Source organism: Phasianus colchicus, chromosome Z, assembly GCF_987193195.1.
Source record: "Phasianus colchicus chromosome Z, bPhaCol1.hap1.1, whole genome shotgun sequence".
NCBI classification, from domain to species: domain Eukaryota; kingdom Metazoa; phylum Chordata; class Aves; order Galliformes; family Phasianidae; genus Phasianus; species Phasianus colchicus.
The window spans coordinates 1,689,546-1,706,808 of NC_143476.1; the positions used below are offsets into that span (position 1 = coordinate 1,689,546).

The following is a 17,263-nucleotide window of genomic DNA, read 5'->3' on the forward strand; positions in this document are numbered from 1 at the left end:
ATCCATCCCTGTGCCGAACATCAGAGGGGATCTGCTCTGTGTCCCACATGCAGAAAGGCAGTCTCTTGTAGGCATCTGGAGAACTAGATGCTCCAGGAAATCCATCCGTTCCTTCTTTCTGCTTAAAAAAGTTCTTTTGGCTTAAAAATGGTCTTTCCAACATAACAGCTGGGTAACTTGTGTTGCTATTTCATTCATTTTGCCCTTCCTTTTGCTCTCCTTTTCGTGCTGAGTCAAAGTAAATTTCACTAATTAGCCTGAATGTGTATCTGTGTCAAACGGAGGCAGAACAGAGATCAGGAGAAGGAAGAGATGCAGAAGCTGGCTAAATTCCCAGCAGAATTAACTTTCTGTTTCTAATGATCAGTGAGAAATTAGCTGGTAACACATCTGAGGAGCTGCCAATCTGGGTTTGTCCAGCTAGCTCAGCACAGGTGATACCAGCAAGCAAGCAATGACATAAAAATACTCAGCATGAAGTGCCTTTTGCAAAGAGTTGCCAGAGCATTTCAGATCAGTACAGACTGTTGGGAAGTTTCTATCAGTGCTGTACTATTTCATCAAGGATTAATGTAAGTGCAGTGCCATCATTGCCCTCCATTTACTGAAGGTGCCTCCACACATTCTGGTTGTTGGCAGACACTCAAAGATGTGGAAGGTTTGATAGGTAAAAGTGCAGCTCCCTCCTTTTCCATGACAGCTCTTTGTTCCTTAAACATTCGTATGTGATGTGTTACACTTTTAAGATGTTTATTTTTTATTTTTCAGATTGTAGAGATTGATGGTTGTGTTTGTCTGTTTGTTTTTCCCATAACTAAATGTCTTAAAGAAACACAAATAGTTTGAAAACCATTCTTCCCAGAATGCATCTTCCAGGTAACAGGAATAACAGTTCTTATTTAACCTGGAGCTAGAAAGGATGGAACAGGGAACTGGCAGCTCTACACTTTCTTATTTAACGAAAATATATATATATATAGCTGAAAGGAATCATGTAGTATGTAATGCAGCTATCAATATATCTGGGTGCTTTTTTTTTTTTTTTTGGTCATTTACTGATCTTTCTTGTATTTCAGATTGATCAAGCAATCCACCAGCTTTGCAGAATTATGCCTACCCCGCAAGCCAGAAATGCTTCAAACCCATCAGAAGACATCTGTAAATACCTTGGCACAGCCCTTCTCCAGATCAGCCCAGTGAGGGCTGAAATAACTCATGATTCCAGCTGACAACGTGCTGCTTTCTAACAGACGTCTTGCAGGAAGGGTTCTTTCCTTTGTCATTTGGCACAAACCTTTTCCTGCAAAAAATTAAAAATAAATTTCACTGCCGGAAAGATGTGGAGATCATCAACACTGCGTTGCCTCTTGCTCCCAAAACATGCTGACATGACTAAAAGGTCACAGCACTTCTATGGTACATTGCTTCATCAACACACTCACATTCACACTCTTAACATAAAATGAAAGAAGTTTGTGTCATGGTTCTCCAGAGTGCAGAATTCTGTACTTAGCTGCTAAAAATGAGTGTCTCACAGCTGAACCTTGGCAGAAATCCATCAGGGGAAGAAGGGCCTTGAGGCTGTGCAGCAATGAGGAGGGCTGAGTTCCTCTCCAGTGCTGTTTTCTAAGCCAGAGTCCAAACCAAGAGAGCTTGCAGCACTGGAGAATGAGCTACAAACGGCCATTTGAAGCATCTCTTCAAGCACTTCTCATCTGCCCAGAACAGAAGGCCACAATCAGTGTTAATTCTTTTTCAGGCAGCATGGGATTTCTGTCTGCCTTGGTATGCAGCAAAGACACTGGACTTTGGTTTTTAATGCACCCAGAAATGGCATCCTCTTACTGAACCTGTCAAAATTATTAGAAGTACTTCATGTTAATAAGGATTCCCTAATCTTTCAAAGTCTCTGCTTTACAAAGTTATACATATAGAAAAAAAAAAAAAAAAACAAACCCAAAACATATTTGTTAAATAGAATGTTTTCTACATTTTTTTTCTTTAAATCTCTCCTATGGTTTAAAATCTGTCCCTTAAACCTTCCTTACGATTTTGTAGCATGCAGGTTATGCATTTGGAACAAAGCAAATTCTCACTTGCATAATCCCAAAGGCTGATGTCAGCCTGTTTGCAGCCTCGACCTTGCATGGAGATGATCTCTACTCATAAGGGTCACTGGAAATCACAGCAGATGCCCTGGGAGGTGTTTGTGTGTCCCCATTGACTTCCATTACTCTTTTAAAGTAATGAAGAGGTAAGAAGGATAAGTGTGAACAGCCATGCAACAAATAAAACTGGAAAAGACAAAAGACCCCAGAAGCTCTGTTGGCCCCTTGCATCAGAGCCAGAAAGAGTCTGGAAGACAGTGAACTGTTACCTATACACAAGAAAGAGAAATAAAACAGCCCAGAAAAGTAGATTCTTCTGGCTATTCAGATATATGTTCTTTCCCTGTATTCCTTCTTTTCTCTTAACGCTAAAACTGTCGATAAATAAACACAAATATTAGCTTAGACAAAACAATTCTGGACATCGCCAGGCCATGATCACGTGTCAGCAGTTCCAAGGATAATCTCAAGCTTTCAAGTGAAGAGAACTGGAATAGACTGCTTTTATTTCTTGCTTTTATTTATATTTCATATGCAAAGATATCTTCTGGGACAATAAGTAGGGATAATAAATGGAATACTTTGTATCAGTAATTAAAAGTACTTGCTTACTGCTTACAAAGAAGTACATAACTTACAAAGTACATTCGCCAGATGAAAAACAAGGCATCAATACATCTGCATTACTAGAAGCAAATATATTGCACTGACACTTGTAAACCATTTTACTTGTCTCACAGTAATTTTCCAATAAGAAAACAAAGGAAGAAGAAGTATAAAGGCTCCTTGTGCTGCTGGTATGTAAATCACCCAAGCAATCACAAGTGAAGATGAGAATGGTGAAAGCTCACTGCTGATGTACCGAAATCTTCATGTGTTATATCAAACCTGCAAGGAATGCAATGGACAAATGACAAGCTCACGTCTCTCTTCTGACAAGGTTTTGGCTGCAGTGACAGCCTTCTTTCTGAGTCAAATCTTACCATCCTCCCAGCAACAAGCTCTACCTGCTGAATGGCATATTGCTGGGAGCATCCTTCCACAATCCAGTAATGGTCGGAACAGAACTGTGAGCTTGATTTCTTGGAAAATCAGGCTGTGTCTGAATATATTCCAGCACAGAGCAGGAGAAGAGACGGTACTGAGCAGCATGGCAGCAGGTAAACAAGGCATCGTGTGCACTTTAGAAAGTAAAGCTTTCCTGTGACGGACAAGGGAGCAAGATGGGGGAAGATGGAGAGAATCAAAGACTGCGGCCCTTGGTGGGAAGGAAAAAGCTAACTTCAGTGTGGGACACAAGCAATAAGGACAGGATTTGGAGAGTTTTCTGCTTTCTATTGAGGTGTTCAAACTAGCAAATAAGTGTTCAAATGCTGGCACAAAGCAGGAGCAAAGTGTGTGGTCACGCTTGCCGAAGCAGCAGCTCACTGCCAGGGACCCTGACAAGGAAGTCTTGGGAGGAGGCTTTGGATGTGATGCCCCCAGACAGAGAGTGCCTGCGGCAGAGTCTTTGCAAATGTCAGGCGAGCTGAAGAGGGCACATGTCTTGTGGAGGCTGCGGAGAAGGAGCTCAGACCATGCTTCAGGCATAGGACGGGCTGGAGGAAATAAGAATACTGTCTTCTCGGTGTGCTGCTTTTTGCTCTTCCCAAACTGAAAAAAGTCCCCAGCACACCCTCCTCTCTGGTGACACCTTCCTTACCGCCGTTTGGAGGAAGCCAGAGGTACAGCCATGAGCAGAAACAGGACGTGCTTCGTTCTCAGGGCAATCACAGAATCACAGAATCGTTCCTGTTGGAAAAGATCAAGTGCAGCCATCAGCCCACCACCAGCATGTCCACAACCACAGCCCTCAGTGCCAGACCCACATGTCCCTTGAGCACCTCCAGGGGCAATGACTCCACCGCCTCCCTGGCAGCCCATTCCAGCACCTCACCACTCTTTCTTAGAATTTTTCTCCTAGTATCGGATCTGACTGTGTGGGTTCCAAATGCCCCAGGCAGAGGAAGAACTCAGTTTGGATTCCTCTCACATGTAGTAGAAAAGGGCAAAGGAAAGGCAATCTGCACACACCATCTCCTCCAGCAATTTGTAAACCTAGCAGATCTGCCCCATGCTTTATTTATGAGTGAGTGCAATAGAACATTTGGCCTTGTGTCAGCTGGAGGAGCTGACTGCTGAACTGAATGGAAGATTTCAGTTTTTCCTTGCAGCCACAGAGATAAGCAAGCAGTCTGAGTCAGAACACGCTGGTCTTCCTTTACAGTTAAACAGTTTGGGCCCTGATGACTTCAGCTGTTGAAAATAATGCAGCCTAGTCACCTCCTTGGACGGCGACAGCAGTGGAAATGTGAAATTGCTGCCTTCCCTTTTCTTTTTCATGATTTAGACTCTAAGGTTAGTGTTGCTAGCTAGGTTTGTCATGTTTCCAATTTTATTAGAAACGTAGCAGCAGAGCTCCAGATAGCAATCAAAAGATGTGAAGCTTCTATCTTCATGTGGGCTGAACTCTTAACCGTAAACTTTTCAATAAAGGAGATTATTTTGTATGCCAGCATTTTCTACAATAGAGATTTGACATGTTCCCACATTGCGTCCTTATCTCTAAGTTGGAGAGAGATGGATTTGAAGGCTGAATCATTCTGTGGGCAAATAATTGGTCTGATGGTCACAGCCAGAGGTTGTTATCACCGGTTCTGAGTCCGGGTGGAGGCCAGTCGTGAGTGGTGTCCCCTAAGGGTCCATCCTGGGACTGGTGCTCTTCAGCGTTTTCATCAATGTCATAGGCAGTGGAAACAACACACGGAGGGTGGTGAGGCACCGGAACAGGTTGCCCAAGGAGGCTGTGGATGCCCCATCCCTGCAAGCATCCCAGGCCAGGCTGGATGTGGCTCTGGGCAGCCTGGGCTGCTGGTTGTGACTGCACACAGCAGGGGGATTAAAACTATGTGATCATGGTGTCCTTTTCAACCCAGGCCATTGCAAGATTCTATGATTCCATGACACAAGTGTACCCTCAGCAAATTTGCTGATGATACCCAGTGAGGTGGTACAGCTGGCAGAGTAGAAGGGAGGGATGCGATCCAGAAGGACCTCCCAGCATGGAGTCCCCAGTCACTGAGACAGTGCCGGGCAGCGGTGCCCAGCAGCTGCTCCCTGGCAGGGGCTCTCCCCCAGCTGAGGTCATTCCCTGCTTGGAATTCCGCATGGAACCGGAACCCCAGAGCCGAGTGCATCACAGAACATGCTGCGTTTGGGGGCCTGCAGGGCTGCCCTGCGTGCTGCCTGGTCCCCAGCCATTCCCTGTGAGGTGACACTGCGCTGTGATGTCACAGTGGTACCTCGTGCGCCCTCGTGGCAGCGGTGGGAGCGGTGGCTCAGTCCGCTTGTGGGACCCGCAGGAAGCGGAACCAGAGAGAGCGTTGCGTCTACCTGGAGATTTCCTGCTGTCATGGAGCGGCTGAGAGCCCTTCGAGGTGAGTCCCTCCACCTCTCCGCACGCCGTGACGCCGCCCGAGCGCACGTGTGCCTCCAGAGTCAGTTCAGGCCGCGCCGGCAGCACCGTCCTCGCTCTGCTGAGCGCAGCTGCCCGCCGTGGTTTCCCCGGCACCCCAGCAAGGGGAAAGCTCCCTCCCCCGTCCCCGCCAACCGTGGGGCTGGAGGAGCGTTCCTCCCAGAGCCGGCCGGATGCTCGGCCCTGGCTCCGAGCGACACCGGCGGCAGCTGCTCCGCTCTTTGCTTCCAGGTCTCTTTGCCTGTGTGGGCTGCGTGCCCAGACGTACGCGTCGCAGGGAGAGAAGCAGGGTGCCGAGCCCTGTCCCTGTCTCCGCTGTGACTGTGCTGCAACAGCGCCTGCAAGACCGGGAGGTGAGCTGGGGACGTCCGGCCGTGAATCCTTGCCGTGGCGCAGTGCCGTGGTCCTGAGGGTGCCGGGCCGCGGCACCACACCGGCACGGTGATGGGTGGCAGTGGGCGGCTCCCCGAGAGCAAGGGCAAAGCAAAGCATGACTGGTCCCTGTCCCCAGGGTGATCGAGCACAGGTGTACCGCGAGCTGGAGGGCGCCCTGTGGGAAGACGACAGCCGCCCGCCGTGCGGAGTGGTGAACCGGCTGCTGGCAGAGGTGTCCCGGGACCTGACGGCAGCCCAGGTGAGGGGTTACAGCCAAAGGCAAAGGGAGCCGCTGCCCGTGCTGGTGTTGTGCTGGTGGACGGCGGTGGCTCAGCCCTTCCCAGGGTCTCAGGCAGTCTCCTGGACGGTGTGTCACCAGTGACTCCTTTTCAGGGTGTCAGGGACAACGTGAGGACGGCTGCCAGCAACGTCCTGGTGGCTCTGGCCCGGATGCATTTCAGCTTGGTGATGGCTGAGCTCCAGGGCCAGCTGAAGGCCATCGGGGAGAGACCCAAGGATTTCGTGCTCATCACCCTCAGCAAACTGTTCGGCATCTACGGTAGAGTGCTCTCAGCCACCCTACACCTATGACAACTGGGGAAAGGGGTCTTTCCTCTCTGGGGGATGCAGGGCTTCGCCCCCTCCTCTGTTGCTGCCAGGGCTCTGACTGTGGACCTCTCCTTCCTCTCTGCAGCTCCACAGTGCATCCCCTTCACGTGGCTGATGCTGGCTGGCCTGCGCAGTGTGGTGGGCCAGGTGAGGAGCGGCCGGACCCTGCGCCTCGCTTGTGCTGGTGAGTGCTGGCTCCAGAGCAGGGGGTCTCAGGACAGCCCTTGCATCCTGCCCTGTAGACTCTCACAGGCTCCCTTTTCTCTTGTTGGTTTGGTTTTGTTTGTTTTTTCTTTTAAAATTAATTCTTCGTTTATTTTGTTGTTTCATTTTGTTTTCTCAGTTGTGAAACAATGGTCAGAAGGAGTCCGGGTTCACTTCTGCTCTGGAAAGCAATGCCCCCGGCCTGCCGTGCAGAAAGAACAAATCTACGAGAATCTGCACCTGCTCTTCTTCTCCGTGCTGACAAACTGGCAGGACTGCAAGGAGGAAGAGGTGAGCACTGCTGCATTCCCAGCCCAGGATGGCAGCAGGGACCTCCGTGTCAGCAGCTCTGTCTGTGCCCAGTGGGCTGAGAGCAGAGGGGTGATGAGAGGGAGTGGGCTGGCTCTGCAAAGGGCCCCAAACTGCGCTCGGGGCTGCATCTCCGTGCCAGGAAGCAGCTGCATATCACAGCACTGTGGCAGGGAGTGCTGGGGACGAGGGTGTGGGGAAAATCTCCCTGCTGTCCAGAGCAAGCTCATCTCCTGCTGGGCAAGGGGGTATGGGGAAGGGGAAGGAAAAGAGAAAGCCCTCTCTGTCGGAAGAGCAGACCTTCAGTCTTTGATGCCGGGCCTCTGCCGTTCCTCTCCAGGACAAGCAGGCCGTCTTCGGGGCTGTGACTGCCATGATGGCTGTCCTCCTGCAAGAGGAGCTGCACCGAGAGCACGTCTGGGAGCAGCTCCTCTGGCTCGTGCGCCCCTATCAGGAGGTCCAAGACATCTGCAGAGTGACCAAGGTGAGATGTTGTGCAGGGCTCAGCGTGGATGTGGGGCCCATGCAAATGCCACGAGGGGTCAGGGGGATGCGGGGAGGAGGTGGGGAACCCTTGGAGAAAGAAGGAACAGGTGATCAAGGGAGGTCTGAGGCTTCCTGAGCTCTTCCGTCAAGGGAAGAACAATGGGGACAGGAACCAGGAGGGAGCCAGGAGTCAGTGGGGCCCATCTTCTGGGGATGGGAGGCTTCACAACCACCACCGTGGGGCTCTGAGTGCCTGAGGAGCTCTGTGCTAACAACCAGGCAGACCACGTTTAGTTGCATCTGATGAGGGAGAAGAGGGATGCTGGGTGGGAAATGCTTGCAAACGATGCCAACAGGGCTCGGTTGAAAGCAGAGAGACTTTGGGTGCTGCTGAGAGTTGGGGGACAAACAAGAATGCCAAACAGTGTGCAGGAGCTTCCCCCAGTGGAGAAACCATTGGAAAACAGTTTCTTCGCTCCCAAGTGGCTAGATGTGGCTTCAGCGCTTTTTTCCTCTCCTGGTCTCTTACAGAGCCTCACTATCTTCCTGGAGGCCTTAGAGGGAGTTCAGACCATCATCCCCAAGGACAAGTTTCTGGCCATTACCAGTGCCATGTTCTACCAGGTAAGGGGAGCCTATCCTTGCACCCACAGCAGTTTCCCTCTTGTCCAAGTCTCAGGAGGACTGCAGAGCTCTGAGCCTCTGACAGGTGCTCAGCTGTAGCTCCTGCATGCCTGAGGCTCCTCCAGAGCCATGCGTGTGCCCCCAGGGATGCTGTGGGGCAGGCCGGGTTTTGTCTGCATGTCCTCTCCCTGAGAGTGCCCAGGGAGACGAGAGCTGGCAGCACAGTTTCTTTCCTGTCCTCAGTGCTGATGCGATTTTCTAAAACGGACCTTGTTCCCACAGCTCTCTGATGACACCAGGCAGCACAGCGAGGCTGATAGCACAGAGCTGACCCGCTGCATCCTGCTGCAGGGTAAGGAGAGGAGCTTTGGCAATGCTTGGCAGTGCCCTGGCCAAAACCTTTCTCGCCAACCTCAGGAATGGGCATGTGTTTCTTGCTAACACAGCACGGGATTTTCTCTCTGCAGCCCGGATCTGCCCAGAGGAAGCAGTCCTGTTTCTGCGGTTGCAGCTGGGCGATGAGAGGGAGGCTGGACGCGTGGCAGCCCTGGGTCTGCTCAGTGCTCTAGCTTGCTCTGATGGTCAGTACCATGGGTCGCTATTTCCAGGGATCCCTTTTGCCATCAGGGTTGTGTCTCCATGCATGCTTCTGCACATCTCTTGCAGAGTCTGTGATGACGGAGAAGCTGCCCCAGGTCGCAGAGGCTTTGCAGTGCGTGTGCAGCGACCCCAGGATCCAGGTGAGCTGCTTTGGGAAAAGAAAGGTCTGTCGGAGTGGTGACGGGCAGGGCTGGGGTGACTAGACAGGTGCTGGGGCATTGACCACAGGGTCGCGATGGCTCCTCTGGGGAGAGCAGGCAGAGTGGAGCAGGCAGGTCCCTGTGCTGCACTTGGAAGGCGCACCACCCGGTGCTACGGCCTGGCCCTCACCTCAAGAGCCAAGGCTTGTCCTCTGCTCTCGCTGTCTCTGCTCGTGCCCAAAGGGCTGTCCCAATGAGCACGTAGCTTCCCTTTGCCTTCTGACCTGGAAAATCAAACCCATAACTGACCCCTGGCAGGTGAGGAAGGCCATTCTGCGTTTCATCGGGGACCTGCTCAGCACCGATGCCCAGAGCTGCTCATCCTGGGACGTAGTGGGGCATATCTTCAATGAGTTCAGCCGCAGCACGGGAAGAAGGGTAAGGACAGGGGGCTGCATCTTCTTTTGGAAGGCCTTTGCTGCTCAAAGGCTGGCACAGAAGCACCAGTGGGACCACACCTGAGCCAGCTGAGAGTAACTGGTGTTTCAACAACAATGTTGTGCAGGCAGCTGGAGTCCTTTCTGCCCAGGAGGCCCAGGAAGAAGGAGCTCTGCAAGAGCAGTGCATGAGCATCCTGGGATCGCTGGATTTCTCAGTGAGAGGGATGACCAAAGTAAGTCACACTCTGCCCTGCTGCCGCTCCTCGCCTTCGCACCACGTGTTCCTTGTCCCATTGCAACACCCCAGGTCTCTCCTCCAGCGTGCTCTGAAGCACACAAAACTCAGGGAAATTCACAGAGTCCTCTTCATCTCTGAGCGGAGGCAGGAATGCTGACACGCTCAACTGCCTCGTTCCCTACAGCTCCTGTGGCCGCGGCTGCTGCTCTATGTGGTTCCAGCTCAGTACACGGGCATGCTGATCCCGATCTCCCGCTGCATCCAAAGCCTGGCTGAGAGAGAGGACCTGGCAGCGCGGGAGGTAGGAGAGCTGGATCCACACTTCCTCAGCTCCGTGTTTCAAGGTAGGAGCAGAAACTCCCCCAGGGAGCTCTGCTGACCCGTATTAGCACCCAGAAGGGACAGCGGAGGGACATGTGGCAGGGCACTCAGCACACCTTTCTCCCCGCAGGCCCCCTGCTGACTCCCCAGACGCTGCTGGTGCGCCTGTTGGTGAGTAGATGCTCCAGGGGCTGGTGTCACAAGCCCCGAGGAGGAAGCAGCATGGCCGAGAGCGCCAGTGTCCATTTGAGCCCCGGGGCTGCCATTCTCTTCCCAGGCTCGCAGCACCATGGGAAAAGTTGTTGGCTGCTCCTTGCCCGCCAGGGCAGAGCCGAGCTGCTTCCATCCTGGGGGGAAGCCGCTGCTCTTGCTGCAGAAGTGACCCTGCTTCTCCTTGCTCTTGCTCAGGTGCTGGCAGGGAGCCCTTTTGCAGGCAGCGAACTCCAAGCTGCTGCCTTGCTGCTCATGCGAAACCTCCACAGCAGGATCCACAGAGCTGTGGGGGCCATGTGGGCAGCTGAGATCCCCCTGCTGCTGCAGTGCCTTGAAGGTAAAGTGCTGGTGGAGAGGGGGAGGCGGAAGAAGAGAAGGGAAGGGGAGGGGACAGGAGGGGAGGGGAGGGGAGGGAGGGGTGGGTAAGGGAAGGGAGGGGAGAGGAAAGGAAAGAAGGGAAGGGAAGGGAAGGGAAGGGAAGGGAAGGGAAGGGAAGGGAAGGGAAGGGAAGGGAAGGGAAGGGAAGGGAAGGGAAGGGAAGGGAAGGGAAGGGAAGGGAAGGGAAGGGAAGGGAAGGGAAGGGAAGGGAAGGGAAGGGAAGGGAAGGGAAGGGAAGGGAAGGGAAGGGAAGGGAAGGGAAGGGAAGGGAAGGGAAGGATGAAAATACAACCTGTGGCCCACTGCTTGCTCTACTGCAGTTCCCATTCCAGGGATACGGCACTGAGGCCCAGGGACCTTTCCCCTTGGGGTCTACCCATTCCAGGAGATGGATGGGCCCTTCACCTCCCCTCAGGCAGCAGTCCTGGAGCAGTTCTGTGTTCCTACTGGGAAAGTGTTTGTGGGGAGGGACAGGTCATTGTGGAGGGGGCGCAGGTCCCAGCTTTGCCCAGTGCCCAGGCCAAACCAGGTTTGCAGCAGCTCTTTTGTGGCTTGATCCCAAGCAAAGGTCTTTTGCTTCCTATTGCTGTGCAGGGAAATCGGAGAGCTTCCTGGACACTGCAGAGTGGGAGCACAATCTACTAAAGGTACAGCATTGCCAGGAGGCGTGGTGCAGAGCAGTGCTTGCCTGCCTAAAGGTGACCTGCTCTCATATGAGCCCCCGCAGGACAGGAACAACCTCTAAAATGCTGCTGCAGAGCGGCCGCATGCCTTTGCAGCACTGCCTCTTCCCATTCGTCCCAAGCCCAAGGCGGCTCTTAGGAGAAGAGCTGCAGGTGGCTTTAATGGAGGGGATGCTGGGGCAGCTGAGAGAGGGCCTGTTCTTCCAGACACCTCTCCCCAGAAGGCTGCAGCAACTTGGAAATGGGGGAAGAGGCAAAGGGCAAGGGAACATTGGCTTCTTCTGTTCTCCAACAGTTTCTGAGGGCTTCTCTGGAGACGATGGAGGATGACGCCTGGACAAAGGGCCTGAGCTGTGAGCTGAGCCGCTGGCTGGGCAGCTCTGCCAGCAGCTCTGCAGAAAAGGTGGGTTTTCCCCCGGGCTCTACCCAGCAGTGCAGCTGCAGGTGTCCAACTGGGGCTGGGGCTGCGGCTGGTGCTCTGCCCACTCGTCCCACTCATGCTGCTTCCCCAGCCCATGTCCCCCAGAGGGCCTTTCCCTGCAAGCTGCCCGGGGACCGGCTAAAGCTCGGCCTGCGGCTGCTCTCAGCGACTCCCAGGGAGCGTGGGTGCTCCCTTCCCACCTGGTCCTCTGCCAACAGGTCAGGCTGCTGCTACATCTCAGATTCTGACTTCCTTTTCCGTCCCTTCCCTTCCCTTCCCATGCAGCCTTTCCTGTACAAGGCGCTGGGGACAGTGCTGGGAGCCTGTAAGGCAGTCCTCCACATTCACGTCCAAGAGAAGCTGCTGCAACATCTGACGGAAGCAAACGCGGAGGAGCCCTCTGAGGCCCAGGTGAGCTCTCCCCTCCTGCAGCTTCTGTGAGCGTCCCCAGTCTGTCTTCTAGCCCTGCTCCGGACCTTTCTGATCTCCTCACTGCTGCCGTTTCCCTCAGGCGAGGACTGGCCCAGCCACTGTGCTTGGCTGCACCAGTAAGGTCACGCCTGCGCCAACTGCCCCTTGTTCTTTTGTGCAGGGAATGATCTCTCTTGTCAGCCATGCTGCTGAGGGCAACTTCCACCCAGTCCTGGACACACTCATCATGTTTTCGTCCAGGCTGTGCAAGGGCCGGAATGGAAGGATTGCCAGGAGCAAGAAGGTAAAGCGTTACGGGTTTCCACCTTGGCTTTCTTCTGCCTTATTTTCACAGCAGCTCCTGCCTTGGGAGCCCAGCTGCACTGTTGGGCACTGGGGGCCGCTGAGCAAGTTCTCAAAGCACTTCTCCCCACACAGATGGAGCTGGACAGCACGAGAGCTCATGCCACACGCAGCGCTCTCATGCTCGCCTATGGCAGCTTGGCACTGCGTGCCAGCAAGGAGCAGCTGCTCGCCCGCCTGGAGGTAGACATTGTGGGCAACATCCTGCTGCTGTACAGCTGCAGCTGCCGGGTGAGAGCTTGAAACGTGCCAGGGTGTCTGTGCCCAGCCGCAGCCCCTCCTCTGGGGAGATGCTGAGATGGGCCTTCTCTTTCTGAAGGTCCCCTGGGGAACGGTTTGTGCCCAGATGAAGACCCAAGCCTTCCCTTAGCATCGCCCCCACGTGTCCCCCTTGCAGCCCTCGGCCCTTCCCGCAGTTCACAGAATGTTCTTCTCTCTTGGGCCTCAGGACTTGCGGAACAACCTTGCACTGGTGCAGAGCATCACCGACTCCAGCTCTGCCTTCCAAACCGTGGGTGATTCCGCCAGCCTTAACCCCTCCTTGAAGGGCAAGCTGCTGGAGATCCTGATGGTGAGTGCCTAGAGCCAGAGCTGCCTGCAGTGGAGTTTTGGGCTGTGCCACGAGGCTCGATTCCCTGGAGGCACACACGTCTCCAGCTGGTGGGAGCCTCAGGTGCTGGCAGGCAGCAGCTGTGCAGCGGGCTAGGTCCAGCAGCTGTGGAGCTGCTGCATCCTGCAGTGGGAAATGTGGGAGTGATGGGGCTGGCGCGTGGCAGTTGTGTCTGTCTCTGGGCTGGGTGGAACAGCTCTCGCGTGCTTCTTGCCCGCTTTGACAGTGTCTCTCTGGGACTTGCAGGACTTGCTGAAGAAGTATTACTTGGGCGCCCCTGTCTCCCCAGTGCCCCTCAAGGTGGTTCTGGCCCTGGAGCAGTTGAGGTAAGGGCGCGAGCCTCTGGGATTGCAAAACAGGATGGTGCTCCACCTTCTGGGTAGCTCCGAAGGCCTGGAGGGGGCAGGGGGTGAGGAGAGAACGGCCCTGGTGCTCCCGTCCCGTGGCGGGGAAGAGAAGGGGTCTCCTTCCCTTCAGAGAGGGAGGTGGTTCACTGCTGCCAGGGAGGAGGCGGGCACTGCTGGAACTGAAGACGGTGCTCAGCAGCAGGAGCTGGGGGTGTTTACTTTGTAGCTGTCGATTAGGAGAACCTCGGATGTTGTCTGAACCAGTCTGGAGAGCGCTGCTAAAGGCCCTTTCTGCTTTCTCTTCCTTTTTTCCTCCTGTCAGCAAGCTGAAGCCCACTTTTGGAAACAAGGACATGCGGGAGATGTTGACTCTGTGCTGCAAGAACATCGTGACGCACCCTTCAGCAGAGATGATGCTGAAGATCAGGAAGTCACAGCACGCAGCGCAGTACCTGCAGGTAACCTGCCGTAACTTTCCCGGCCACCTCTCAGCAGGAGCCCTACCTCAGCACACACAGCCTATGCTCTGGCAGCAGCCGTGATGCCACACCTCAATCTCCTCTTCTGCTTTCAGCTTCAGCAAACATCGTTGAACGCTCTGGGCCGGCTCATGGTGGTCCTGCTCGAGACAGAGCCCAGCTGTGACTTCTTCCAGAACATAGTCCAAGTGAGTACATGTGGGGCAAGGGAGAAAGTGTGATGCCTGTGGATAGCAGGGACAGAGATCTGGCGAATGAGAGGATGGTCAGCGGGGGATGAATCTCCTGCTGATATGCCAGCTCGCTGTGAGCTCAGAAACGGGCAGAGAAATGGGCCCTGCAGGGGGAAAGGCAGGAGCCAGCCCTGGCAGGTCACAGCTCCCGGTTTAGGAGGCAGGAACATCTGTAGAGAGCAGGGACAGCTGTGCAGGGGGGAAGGGGAGGGGCTGCATGGAGCCACAGGGCAGCAGGTCCTGAGGATAAGTGCTGGAAAAGGAGGGACAGGGAGAGGGGTGGCAGGAAAGAAAAGATGTCCGCAGTGAGACAGAAGCCTTGCCCCAGGTCCTGCAGAAATCAATCACCTCAGATGATGTGTGGGAGCGCAAGAGGGCCCTGCAGACCTGCTCCCAGCTGCTGGCTGCTTCTGAAGAGCTTCGAGTGAGTAAAGAGCCCCACCGCATGCCCCCTGCTCCCTCCCCAGAGCCCCTGAGCTGGAAGGCGAGCTCCGCCCAGCTGTGCATGCTGTGCCACCGTGTGTGGGGAAGGCACAGCTGGAAGTAGCTAGTGAGAGCCGGGGCTGCCTACAGCTTTTTTCCTGCCTCTTGCCCCTGCAGAGAGGAGATGCCTGCAAGCACTTTGGCTCCCTGGTGGGATTGCTGGCGCCTCTGACGTGCGACCCCATGCCCGCATCCCGCCAGTTGGCTGTCTCCTGTCTGAGCTCCCTTCTCCGAATCCAAGGCAAGTAGAATGGGTGTGCACCAGCCCTCTTCTCTCCTCCCCTAGGCCCTGTTTACAGGAGGGAGAGGCACTGTGTGCAGCTCTCTTCTCGTCCCCACCCCATCCTCTGTCTCTGCCCCAAGGAAAGCGGTTCTGTTTCCAGAAGCATGACTTTCCTTTTCTCTCCGTGCTCTTTCCAGCCAAGGAGACCGACACAGTCATCGAGATGGGAGACATCAGGAGCCTGTGCGAGGGGCTGCATGCCTGCAGCACCACCTTGCAGTTCCAGACCTCATCCAAAATCGCAAGGGTAAGTGGGCCCAAAAAGGGGCGGTGGGATCTCAGTGCGTAGGCTTCTGCATGACCCTAAGCTGCCCCCAGCTATGTCTGGCCTTCAGGTGCCCAGTGCAAGGAGCTGACTGTATGATGTGCATTTGTGTGTATGTTGACTGTGTGTGTTTGTTTGCATGTGTGACTGTGGCTGCTGGGAGGTAGGCTTTGCATGTAAGCAGACGCCATGGGTGGAGAAGCTGAGAGAAGGCTCAACTGCCTTCTGTAAAAATAGCAGGGTACGGACAGCAGGAGCGTTGTGATGGCTGCCTGAGTGCCCTCCAGACTGCTTTATGTTCTGAAGAGCTGCCGCAGAGCAGTGATGGGATCTCTCCTGCTTCTCGTTTCTCTGCAGATGGTCTGCAGAAACTTCCCCGTGGAACGCGCCGTCGACTTCATGATGGCCATCAAGGAGGCATTCAAGAAAGCCAAAGGAATGCGCGTGCGTGCTGCTGGGAAGTGGATGATCACCTTTCTGCAGATGTACAGAAAGGACATCTGTCGGGACGTAAGAGACTTTCTTCCACGTGTCTTGGACTTTTTCTGGCTGTTGCATGATGCCTTGTGCCATTTGCTTCTTGTGCGAAAGAAGCACAGCCTGAGTGCAGAGCCAGGGCTTAGACAGGGGGGCTGGCGTGACATTTAGGCTTAGGCCTTGACAGCATGTCAAGGGAGCGGGCACTGCTCCTGCGCTGAATGTCCACGGTCACTCCCTGCAGAGTCAAGGATGCAGCAAGTTGTTCCTTCTCCCCTTCCTCTTTCAGGTTCCACTAATCCTGTACATCTTGCGCAGCTGCACATCATCCACGCAGCAGAGCGCAGTCATGCCCTTCCTGTGCCAGGCGGTGATCATCCTCACCCGCTGTCACGCAGAAGTCGTGATCGACAACTTCCGTCGGCTGCTTGGGCCCACAGACAGGTATCTGCTCTCCTGCCTTTGCTGTTGCTGCGGTCAAACTTGTAGCTGGGGATCCCGGGACAAAGCAGCTTTTCTTTTTCCCTCTCAAAGTCTGTTTGAGGTGAAAAGAACTCACTCACAACTTGAGACTCTCCTTTTTCTAGTGAGACGTGGAGAAGAATGAGAGAGTTCTGTCTTCGACGGTGGAGCCAGTAGACCAAAGAAGAGAAAGGCAAAAAGAAAAAGAGAAAAGAAAAGGAAAGAAAAGATGGGAAGAGGAAAGGGAAAGAAAGGGAAAGAAAGATAGGGAAAGAAATGAAAAAGGAAAGGAAAGGAAAAAATGAAAGGAAAAATGAAAGGAAACGGAGGGGAAGGGAATGGAGCGGAAGGAAACGGAGAAGAAGGCAAGGGAAGGCAAGGGAAGGGGAAAGGGAAATGAAAAAGGGAATCAAAAGGGAAATTTGAGAGGAGAGGAGGGGAGGGGACAAGCAGGGGGAATGGGTGAGGGGAGTGGGTGGGGAGAGGAAGGTAAGAAGGGAAGGGAGAAGGGAGGAAAAAAGTGAGGAAGGGAAGAGGAAGAGGAAAGAGAGGAGAGGAGAGGAGAGGAGGGAAGAGGAGAGGGAAAGGGAATGAAAAAGGGAAATTTAAAAGGAGAGGAGAAGAGGAGAGGGGAGGAGAGATTGGGGAGAGGGGAGGGGGCAGAAGGAGAGGGGGGGGAAGAAGGAAAGGGAGAAGGGAAGGAAAAGGAGGGGAAGGGAAGGGAAGAGAAGAGAAGGGAAGAAGGGAATGGAAGAGAAGGGAAGGGAAGGGGAGAAGGGAAGAGGAAAGAGAGGAGAGGAGAAGAGGAAGAGAAAGAGGAGAGAAGGGGAAGAGGAGGGAAGAAGACGAGAGAAGAGGAGGATGAGAGAAGAGGAGAGGAAGAGGAGAGGAGAGAAGAGGAAGAGGAGTGGAGAAAAGGAAGAGGAAGAGGAGAGAAGGAAGAGAAAAGGAGGAGGAGAGGAGGAAGAGGAGAGAAGAGGAAAAGGAGAGAAGAGGAGGAGAAGAGGAAGAGGAGAGAAGAGGAAGAGGAAGAGGAGAGGAGAGAAGAGGAAGAGAAGAGGAAGAAGAGAGGAAGAGAAAAGGAGAGGAAGAGGAGAGAAGAGGAGAGAAGAGAAAAGGAAGGGGAAGTGGAGAGAAGAGGAAGAGGAGAGAAGTGGAAAGAAGAGGATAGAAGAGAAGAGAAAAGA

At 53.9% G+C, this 17,263-nt stretch overlaps 1 protein-coding gene across 3 annotated transcripts; it reads left to right on the forward strand.

Annotated features, from left to right (window-relative positions):
• Positions 1–6,111: 6,111 nt before the first annotated feature.
• On the forward strand, positions 6,112–16,305 carry LOC116243119 (maestro heat-like repeat-containing protein family member 2B). Of its 3 annotated transcripts, XM_090131563.1 has the most exons (28): positions 6,391–6,556; positions 6,692–6,790; positions 6,950–7,101; positions 7,460–7,603; positions 8,137–8,229; positions 8,512–8,581; positions 8,697–8,810; positions 8,896–8,969; positions 9,288–9,407; positions 9,535–9,642; positions 9,832–9,991; positions 10,099–10,139; positions 10,377–10,518; positions 11,154–11,206; positions 11,538–11,645; positions 11,949–12,074; positions 12,256–12,378; positions 12,513–12,668; positions 12,886–13,008; positions 13,294–13,373; positions 13,717–13,852; positions 13,969–14,061; positions 14,435–14,530; positions 14,707–14,830; positions 15,010–15,119; positions 15,495–15,647; positions 15,904–16,058; positions 16,202–16,305. In XM_090131563.1, exons 1-28 carry the CDS (start codon positions 6,448–6,450, stop codon positions 16,251–16,253), a joined length of 3,114 nt encoding a protein of 1,037 aa, XP_089987689.1. In that variant the 5' UTR covers positions 6,391–6,447; the 3' UTR covers positions 16,254–16,305. The 3 variants fall into 3 exon arrangements, with proteins under 3 accessions (XP_089987691.1, XP_089987689.1, XP_089987690.1); XM_090131564.1 differs by lacking the exons at positions 15,904–16,058; positions 16,202–16,305 and having other exon boundaries at positions 15,495–15,892; XM_090131565.1 differs by lacking the exons at positions 13,969–14,061; positions 14,435–14,530; positions 14,707–14,830; ... (2 more) ...; positions 15,904–16,058; positions 16,202–16,305 and adding an exon at positions 6,112–6,256 and having other exon boundaries at positions 13,717–13,960.
• The last annotated feature ends 958 nt before the right edge of the window (positions 16,306–17,263 follow it).